This window comes from Cydia fagiglandana, chromosome 24 (genome assembly GCF_963556715.1).
Source record: "Cydia fagiglandana chromosome 24, ilCydFagi1.1, whole genome shotgun sequence".
NCBI lineage: Eukaryota > Metazoa > Arthropoda > Insecta > Lepidoptera > Tortricidae > Cydia > Cydia fagiglandana.
This window is the reverse complement of record NC_085955.1, coordinates 2,063,129-2,073,390: the sequence shown is the minus strand read 5'-3', so window position 1 is coordinate 2,073,390 and position 10,262 is coordinate 2,063,129. Positions and strand designations below refer to the sequence as shown.

Sequence of the window (10,262 nt, the reverse complement as noted above, 5' to 3'; positions counted from 1 at the left end):
TTCTCTTTTGCAGCGCAATTCCGGCAACCAATGTCACTTTGACGTTAGATAGAGTATCGATATCTATTAGATGTGAATTGGATCTCTAAGTCATATCCTGTGGAAATGGTTCAAGCCGTTCAAGAGTATCTCTAGAATCGCGCAAATGTCAAATTTGATAGGTTAGATCTTAAACATATCGTTATCGTATCTGGTGATGTCTAATAGATGTCTATTTCAAAATCCGAATCGGGCCCCGGGTTCGTTTATGATAAGAAACGGAAACGTCTCATACGACGGCCTACCGCGAACCACGATCTTCGTGTTGTCTCTCTGTTGCACTTGTAAATTCGTACGTAACGCAGCGTCTTACGTAGGCGACGAACGCGCGAACGCGGCGCGGCGCGGCGCGGCGCGGCTAAATCAATCCTTTGATGCACATAGAAGTGTCCTACGTAAGCGATCTCGTTGCGAACGCGGCGCGGCGCGATTTGCACGCGAATGTCGGGCGGCGCGGCGAGAGGCGGCACGAAAAAAACAAACCGTTGTTGCATATGGAAGTGTCCTAGGTGAGCGATTTTGACGCGATGGCGGCGCGGCGCGGCGGCGGCGCGGCGCGGCGCGGATCTGGCGCGATCAATCTATTTGATTTTTAGACGCGAATATGACGCGGCTAGAGGCGTGGCGTATATAGAATTACCGGCTTTGATTTGATTAGTCGACTCCCGTTTGATTTCTTTATAGGTTTTCCTGTAATCAATAGGCACAAAACTAAAAAATATTCAAATTCGCGGAAATTGGTATAAAAGACGTAACTCCAGTAGCGTCTATGGCACTTACGATCCTATCCCGTCGTAAAGCCAATTTTTGCCAAAACGGAATTAATACCTAATAATAAGCAAATTAATTAAATAACCACCCGGGTAATTGTGTACTTAGTTTTTGAAGGCGGTGCCAAATCAAAATGCCAGTAAACCAAAATTTCAGACAACGAAGAACGCTGCACGTACTTGCATAAAAAGACATAGTTTACTCATAATTTAAATACGAATTTTCTAATACACCGTGTCTGCGTGCGGCCAAGGCGGTCGGACTCGGGAGTGTCTCCCTAGTCGGACAAGGCCGCCGCGCCGCGCCGCTTCGCTGTGGGAGTAGGACAAACCTATACGTATCAACGTTTTGTTTCTTCCTCACCGCGCCGCGCCTCGCCGCGTGTTCGCCGCGCGTTCGCCGCACCGCGCCGCGCCGCGCCGCTTCGCGAAGTGTGAGTAGGACACACCTATACGTATCAACGTTTTGTTTCTTCCTCGCCGCGCCGCGTCGCGCCGCCGCCGCGCCGCGCCGCCGCCGCGCGTTCGTCGCCTACGTAAGACGCTGCGTAAGTGTAACAGGGAGGCAACACGTCGAATGTGGTTCACGGTAGGCTCTCTGAGGGGCTACCGCGAAAACCGGAATTCGCAAATTGCGGGGATCTTTCTCTTTTACTCCAATGAAGGCGTAATTAGAGTGACAGAGAAAGATCCCCGCAATTTGCGAACTTCGATTTTCGCGGTTATAGCCCTGATTGTGAAAAGCATCCACGTTATAACTAGCGGACGCACTTAAAAAAAATTGTTTATTCGGTAAATATACGGCACTTTTCAGAACTATTCGGCCGAATACGAACATTGAAAAATATGCCGAATATTCGGCCCATCTCTAGTGTCATCAGTGTCACAGAATAAATAATAGTACTAGGTACGGAAGACTCACTCTCTAACAAAACGCATCTGTCACGATCAGCACAGATATGGCCGCTTGGTGGCGACAGCGCCACGCGCGGCTTATGGCAAACCCCAAAATTGTTGTGGAACGGATGTACTTTTAGCTACCTGTAGCAAAGCGACGAAATAGCGGAGTGAGCCACGCCTGTCAGTGTTTTTTCTCCAGAAATAGGCTAACATTAAATACTCAGATCACGCGTTTGTATATTGAATTACAATTTTTATAGGATAAGTTTTAAAGCATTATAATTTATTGATAAGGTTCTGGTGCTAGGGTGGCCTAACGATAGTGTTTGGATGGGATATGTCTCTTTAATACAATACAATAAAAAAATAAACCGGGCAAGTGCGAGTCGGACTCGCGCACGAAGGGTTCCGTACCATAATGCAAAAAAAAAAACAAAAAACAAGGAAAAAAAAAAACGGTCACCCATCCAAGTACTGACCACTCCCGACGTTGCTTAACTTTGGTCAAAAATCACGTTTATTGTATGGGAGCCCCATTTAAATCTTTATTTTATTCTGTTTTTAGTATTTGTTGTTATAGCGGCAACAGAAATACATCATTTGTGAAAATTTCAACTGTCTAGCTATCACGGTTCGTGAGATACAGCCTGGTGACAGACGGACGGACGGACGAACGGACGGACGGACGGACGGACAGCGAAGTCTTAGTAATAGGGTCCCGTTTTACCCTTTGGGTACGAAACCCTAAAAATACAATACAAATGTGACGTCCCACGGGTTAAAGTACCTAATGGAGGTTGGCGCTTACGCTATTATTAACGCCGCTCCATTATTATTGCGGCGATATACGACGTAAGCGCCAGCCGCCATAAGGTATCTTTTGCCATGGAACGTCACAAATACTTTTTATTGTACACGTCATTACAAAAAACAATACAAATAATACACGAAGAAGAGGTTAAATAACAGGCGGTCTTATTTTGGTATACCTCGTTTTTAGGGTTCCGTACCCAAAGGGTAAAACGGGACCCTATTACTAAGACTTCGCTGTCCGTCCGTCAGTCCGTCCGTCCGTCCGTCTGTCACCAGGCTGTATCTCACGAACCGTGATAGCTAGACAGTTGAAATTTTCACAGATGATGTATTTCTGTTGCCGCTATAACAACAAATAGTAAAAACAGAATAAAATAAAGATTTAAATGGGGCTCCCATACAACAAACGTGATTTTTCACCAAAGTTAAGCAACGTCGGGCGTGGTCAGTACTTGGATGGGTGACCGTTTTTTTTTTGCTTTTTTCCCGTTTTTTTTTTCATTATGGTACGGAACCCTTCGTGCGCGAGTCCGACTCGCACTTGCCCGGTTCTTTTAGCATTCGAAAAAGGGTAAACGATTTTGACGTAGGTATGTTTCTATAGGAAAACGCTTTAAAAAAACCGGGCAAGTGCGAGTCGGACTTGCGCACGAAGGGTTCCGTACCATAATGCAAAAAAAAAAAACAAAAAAAAGCAAAAAAAAAACGGTCACCCATCCAAGTACTGACCACGCCCGACGTTGCTTAACTTTGGTCAAAAATCACGTTTGCTGTATGGGAGCCCCACTTAAATCTTTATTTTATTCTGTTTTTAGTATTTGTTGTTACAGCGGCAATAGAAATACATCATCTGTGAAAATTTCAACTGTCTAACTATCACGGTTCGTGAGATACAGCCTGGTGACAGACGGACGGACGGACAGCGAAGTCTTAGTAATAGGGTCCCGTTTTACCCTTTGGGTGCGGAACCCTAAAAATAGTAACTATTAACTACATATTACTTATGAAACCAAAATAATGTAAATATAATTATGTCCTTGAGATATATTCCAAATTTTATATTAAAGGAAAAAAATGGAAAAAGATACGCTTCCGGCAGGACTGTTGTATGGGGCCGCCATTTTGAAAAAAAAAATCTTATATTCTGAATCGACAAAAAATCACAAATTTTACGAGTATCGGTAGCGAAATGCGACCTGTACGGCCACCAGTTTTGACATTGACATATTAGCTCGCGTCTACGTAAATTACTTTATATATGTTGGCGGCCGATCGTAAGATCAGGCAGATCGTAATGTTCCTGTATATTGTTTTGAGAATAGTCACATTAAACCAATATATAGGTAAGATAGGTTCGTTAGGTTGCTTCAGATGCCCGAAGGGCAAACTGCCCAGAAATAGGAGCCCCGCGTACCGGGGCTCCGTCGACCCAGGGAACGAGTTAAAGATTTTCACGTTTTACGATATGCCTATTAGGAATTTCACGATATGCCTGATCTTACGATCGGCCGCCGACATATATGTACATCTCGCTTGCACTAATATGCGAGTATGAGCGAGATGCATACAAAGTAAGTTACTTAGACGTGAGTGAATATGTCAATGTCAAAACTGGTGGTAGTGGTACTGTAGCTAGAACATCCGGACCAACAAAAGCACTTTTGCCCAAGCTGAAACAGAGACCTTCCCTAACGCTCGATCTAACTTTTGCTACTCAAAATCCACCAAGTATCAAATGCCAACAAATAAAAATATTATTTGCATCAGTATCACAAAATCCCATTACTGTGTCAACCTACGCATCTCGAACGAGGTAAACTTTCCCCATATAAAAGGGGTAGTAAACACCCTAGCATCATTCGTCGATCAGCTGTGCTTTGGACGCCATCTTGAAATTTGGACGCCATCTTGGAAGTTTAAAATGTTTAAAATAACGGCTATAGTGTCCTTGATGCTTATTGGTGAGTGAATTTCTTGTGTAGTTTATTTTATACTAGCGATCCGCCCCGGCTTCCCACGAACAACTACTATACTTAGCCCCCATTCGCACGACAGCTTTTTCAACGCGCGTTAAAAAAGCGCTTGATCTGTCTACACTCTAAATTCGACTTAACGACCAAGGCTTAAAGTCGAAAATCCAACAACGCTTGATAAAAAGCGTCACTTCTGTCGTGTGAATACATACATGGTTATCCATTTGTGTCATTTAAACGCTTTTTTAACGCGCGTTGAGAAAGCTCCCGTGGGAATGGGGGCTTAAACCTTCCTCGAGAATCACTATCGATAGGTGAACACCGCATGAAAATCCGTTCATTAGTTTTTGAGTTTATCGCGAACATACATACACACAAACAGACAGACGTGGTGGGGGACTTTGTTTTATAAAATGTAGTGATTTTTCGAATTGGGAATTTTCCCAGATAGAGTTAAACCAAGAAAATTCTGCAGCGATTTTGATAGCCCAGAATGTGCAAGTGTTATTTTAAACGTCAAACTTCTATGAAATTATGACGTATAAATAACAGTCTGTTAATATCTTATACCTACCTTTAAACGAGCAATTCTTGTATACATATATATTTATATGTATATTTCAGGGATCTCGAAAACGGCTCTAACGGTTTCGATGAAATTTGCTATATGGGGGGTATCGGGGGCGAAAAATCGATCTAGCTAGGTTTTATCTCTGGGAAAACGCGCATTTTTAGTTTTTATATGTTTCCTAGATATTTATTATTATAAATGCGAATATGGAAAGGGTTATTAAAGTTTTGGTATTTATATTTAGCTACGTGGTCACACGCGGACTCTAGGAGGTACAAAAAGGAGGCCACATCTTCCTCAGGTACCCTAGACACAACTAGAGCATGTTGTAACATAGAGTAGATTAGACTAGTTTTTTTATGTACAAGTATTTATTTACATACAATATATAATATATACAGTGGTACAACTAAACGAAATTAATAACTAGCTTAAATCTAAAATAGGCCCCTGAGGCATTGTACCAAGGATGCTGGCGGCATTTCCCCGCTGTATTGCAATGCTGATACGTTGTTCGAGGTAGCCGCCAGCTCTTTGGTCAGACTAGTTTTTAGTATGTTTCAAATTGATTTATTTTTATTAAGTATACGAAGGCTCAAAATGTCGCATGCATTCAAAGCCCAAATTTTTTAGTATTTTACGATATTTTTTTATATCGACTGGAAGATAATTAATTTAAAAATAAGTCCAGAAGTACAGGGGTCCCTTTGGGGTTGAGACCCTTGGCCCGTGCGGTCCTGATGCTCTACAACTTAAAGAGCTATCAAAAAGACTAATCGACTTCACTGGTGACCGAAGAGCTGGCAGCTTTCCCGCACAACATATTAGCATCGCAATACAGCGGGGAAATGCCAGCGTCCTCGGCACCATGCCAAAGGGGCCTAATTTCCTAGATATATTTTAATTTAATTTAGGTTTTAGTTTTAATTTAGTTTTATTTTATGGATAAGTTAATTAGTTTTATTTTTATGTACCTACCTGAAATAGAAAATAAACTTATACCATTTAAAAATTAAACCCGTGATTCTTGAATTATGTTAACGAAAAGGAGCTTAGGATTATCAGCGTTTAAGGGGGTTTTCAGAATACATGGTACCTACCAATTTTTTTTTAATCCATCAACCTTTCGGTTATTTAGACTCAGAGTCACGAATACTATTGAATGAGTCAAAGAAAAAAAGTTTCCCCAGTTTTTCATACTTTTGGGTGTCAGTTTTGTAACGGTCCATACGAAAAGCGTGTTAAAATGCTTTACCGAACTGTCATGTTTTTTTGCGACACATTTTTTTTCCTTTTTAGATCGATAGTCCTATAATAGTATTTTTATTTAATTATGTTTATGTATATATTTATTTCTATGAATGTATTTATATTAATATGTATTATATATGTGTATTTATATTAGAATGTAGGCTAAAGGTTTTAATTATTTACTTGGGTAATAATTGAACCATAATTTACTTTTCTGTACATGTGTTCGTTTGTCTGTCATTTTCATTTATCTACTCTCAATTGCTCAAAGGTTGACTGGAAGAGATCCCTTATAGGCATAAGTTCGCCTTTGTACATTGTATAATTTCTTTTAATTGTATCTTAACCTGTCTTATGTACAATAAAGTGTTTACATACATACATAGTCCTCGTGATTCTGAGTAGAAATCTAATCTAATCTAATCTATCGGAAATTGTAATACGGTTCTGCATATTGCATTGCTATTTCAGGCAGCACGGTGTGGGGCACTTTCTCTTGCGACTCTTGCGGCAACGAATGCGTGAAGGCGTGCGGCACCAAACACTTTAGAGCTTGCTGCTTCAATTATCTGAGGAAGAAGCGGGGACCTGAGCATATTAAGGTAATTTTAACTAGAGACGCAACGGATAGTTGTTTGGCCGGATACCGGATATTCGGCCTGAACATCGGCTGAATATCCTGTATCCGGCCGCCGAATATTCGGCCAGCGGAACTATACCTACATTTCGGCTTTACAGTTGCGCATTCTGCAGGTTTGACCTGTTTCCTAGTGAACATTCGCGCGGTCACATTTCTAGGTTCGAAATGAGTGCGCGTGCAAGTCAGTGGAATGTTTAAATTGTTTTAAAATAATAATCAAGTGCGATTATGATCAAGACTGTTTCTTAAATCCATTAGTTTATTCCGAAATCAAGCAATGTTTACTATCCGGTATCCGGCCGGATTGTAGGTTTCAATCCGGCCGGATATTAAAATCATGGCCGGATAGGCCGGATACCGGATAGTAACCGGATATCCGGTGCATCTCTAATTTTAACCCATTTCCTGCATATCATTGGCGAAACGAAATCCCACTTCATTGGTTCGGTCACCTATTAAGAATGGGAGAGGATCGGGCTGCCAGGAAGGCGTACTTGGGACCGATTGGTGGTAGGTTCAGATACCGCTGGAGAGACAGTGTGGAAGCGGATCTGCGTCAGCTTCAAGCCGATAATTGGCAGGAAACGGCGCAGGATCGGGAAAAGTGGCGTGCTCTCTTTCGGAGGCCAAGACCCTTGTGGCGTTTCCTCTAGCTGTCACTGCCAACGTCGTGCTATAATAATCTAACAGATGGCGTTAGGGAGCTTAGAACGCACAAACTAGTATGAGAGACCTACAACGCGCTTACGGAGTTATAATGTCAGTTTCTATATATATAGCTTCCGACCAACTCTCAACGGACTTCGGTCCCCAGGCATAACACCCGCCTGGAGAGAGTACTCTCTATTGCTTCTTTACCTTCTACAGTGGAATTTGTAAATTGATGTAAATATATTTGTACATATCAGCCATACCCTCTTTGGGTCGCTGAGCCATATTAGTTAGTAAGTCCCGCATAACCCAGAGTTGACATGCAGTTGTTGCCAAAGCACTAGAGTGCGTGTTCAGATATTTTTGCCTCGGCCGCTCAGATATATCTGATGGCGACTGTACTGTAACATACCTCCAGCATAAAACACGACAGGAGATTACGACACTTTTCTTTTCTTTCCAGTTCTGGACCCCAAACGCAATGGAAGTAAAAATGGAGTCGCCCTACAAGACCAAACTACCAATCATAGCCGTCGAAACGGTGCCTGACTTCTTCGGAGAGCTGTCCAAGGATTTTGAACCTAACCCCTTCGAAGATATGGTTGATAATAGGATGTATGAGGTTTAAGATGTTTTGATTAGGCTGCAATACTCTGCTGCCCAAAAAAGGATTTAAGTTTGGAAAAAACAAAAAAGTATTTATGTACCTAACAATGATATATATAATTATTTTATTTATTTAAATAAAAAAAAAGTTTAATTACTTGTTTAAATTGTTAACGGTGCTAAACGCTTGTAATTTAAAAAATAAAATAAATAAATATACCAAACTAATATATGTATTTACTTTTTGAATAGCAGACCAACTAAGAAATATCTAATATTTAGCCTATTTTGTTCAAAAGTGTTGAAGTAAGCAATTGAGATAATTTTTTGGTCACTTTGATTCTTTTTTTTATTTCTTTGATTTACTCATCGTAATATGGCCATAAACAAAATATTTTTTGGGCGGCGGAACATCCCTGTCAATTTATTTTAAGAAAAGTTTCTGTCAAAAAGGTATTTTTTGTAGATCTTAATTTTTTTACTTACATCTTTTATAGTCATCTTGTATGTGTGAGATACGTAGTATAAAAACAAAGATCACACTTACGTTTTTACGAGATGGTTCACTTTTGCTAAGCTAATACGTACTTATATCGAAATAATAAGTTAGAACTGCTGTTCAATAACACAACTACCCTCCATGTATATTTCTTGACCATAACTGTCAGAACATAAGTAAGGTAAATAAAGTATTTTATAATAATAAGCCATGATATTAAATTTGTATTAGTTTGCGTTAATTATTCTATAATAAATTAAACTAAATGCAGCAAATACATTTGTTGAATTGAATTATTATAATAACCGGATGTGCAGGAAACATCTTACTTGTTATTCCCACCAAGAAGTGGTAGAAGGGGTGAAGTCTAATCGAATATAAGCGGGTGTCTGACAGTTGTGGGTCACTTCTCAGTTGGAGAGCTACGACGACGAACGAAGTTAAGTGTCAATTTTATTTAATTGTGATTTTATGACTTGTTATAAATTTCTGTATGTTTTCTTTGTGTTATAGTCTGATGGTATGTACGTTACAATCTTTAATGTGAATATAACCCTTTGACGAGTTTTTAATAGTTACTATGTAACGTATATTCCAACTGATTACGGTGTAATACATCATGTGGCTTATTGCTCGATCTTTATTACTATTTTAAACTATGCCAAGTGTGTACGTTAAGGTAGCCAGTACTAACTATTAAGCCACCAATATTTATTACGCATAAAATAATATTTTTGTGAATGATGTGATAATAAAGCCGATTAATTGTTCCGTAAATCTACAATATACTTTTACTTACAATCTGCTTATATAAATATATTACTTAAATAATGTCTACCATTTTTCATATTCTAAACCTTGTAGTTGTCGCTATAATAAATACATTACTTTGAGCAATAATTAACTAGTCTTAATTAAATACTGCCTTACATCCTTATTTCCTATTTTATCAACTTAATACTAAAGTAAATCTGACATATGCTTTAGGTACATACCTTGGATATAATTTTACCTTCTTAATAAAACAGGGGTTACATAGTTAATATTTCGTTAAATATTTTTGACAGAAATTTTACTAAATATTAAGATATTAATATTCTGTAAAAATGTATTTTATCGTACTATACAAGCTTAATTAAGTATTTATTTTAATTAAGAATCGACGTAGATTGATGGAAGGTATTTTACGTCTATTTTAGGCTGGATAAATGGACATAAAAACCTTTTGTATTTTTTATCCCTATAGATGAATATAAGTTTTTGGCAAAAATTTAATTTTTGGTACAAGCTTTTATCGCCGACTGTACTTTTTTTCCACAGAGACAATTTTAAAAACCCCAAACACAATTAGGTTTCGTTGTTTTATCATAGAGTTCCTATGCCCACCTCCGGTCTCCATCATCAGATCAGCTCGATGACACCATAATATTGCATTGTCACCCGACTTACGTATGTATGCAAAATTTCAGCTCGATCGGAAACCGGGAAGTGGATCAAATTTAACTTGCAAGATTTGATTATACACAGACAGACAGACAACGGTCAGGTG

General features: G+C 39.4%; 1 protein-coding gene across 1 annotated transcript; it reads left to right on the top strand.

Annotated features, from left to right (window-relative positions):
* The first annotated feature begins 4,443 nt into the window (after positions 1-4,443).
* Positions 4,444-8,263, top strand: LOC134676296 (uncharacterized). Its single transcript, XM_063534671.1, has 4 exons — positions 4,444-4,483; positions 5,311-5,367; positions 6,789-6,919; positions 8,072-8,263. Exons 1-4 carry the CDS (start codon positions 4,444-4,446, stop codon positions 8,234-8,236), a joined length of 393 nt encoding a protein of 130 aa, XP_063390741.1. The 3' UTR covers positions 8,237-8,263.
* Positions 8,264-10,262: the final 1,999 nt, after the last annotated feature.

What these genes read in the sequence shown, in the direction of transcription:
- LOC134676296 (XM_063534671.1), top strand. Translation starts at nt 4,444, where the DNA reads ATGTTTAAAATAACGGCTATAGTGTCCTTGATGCTTATTG. An exon ending in AGTGTCCTTGATGCTTATTG is followed by an intron (nt 4,484 to 5,310) that starts GTGAGTGAATTT and finishes ATTTATATTTAG; the next exon opens with CTACGTGGTCACACGCGGAC. An exon ending in GGAGGCCACATCTTCCTCAG is followed by an intron (nt 5,368 to 6,788) that starts GTACCCTAGACA and finishes TTGCTATTTCAG; the next exon opens with GCAGCACGGTGTGGGGCACT.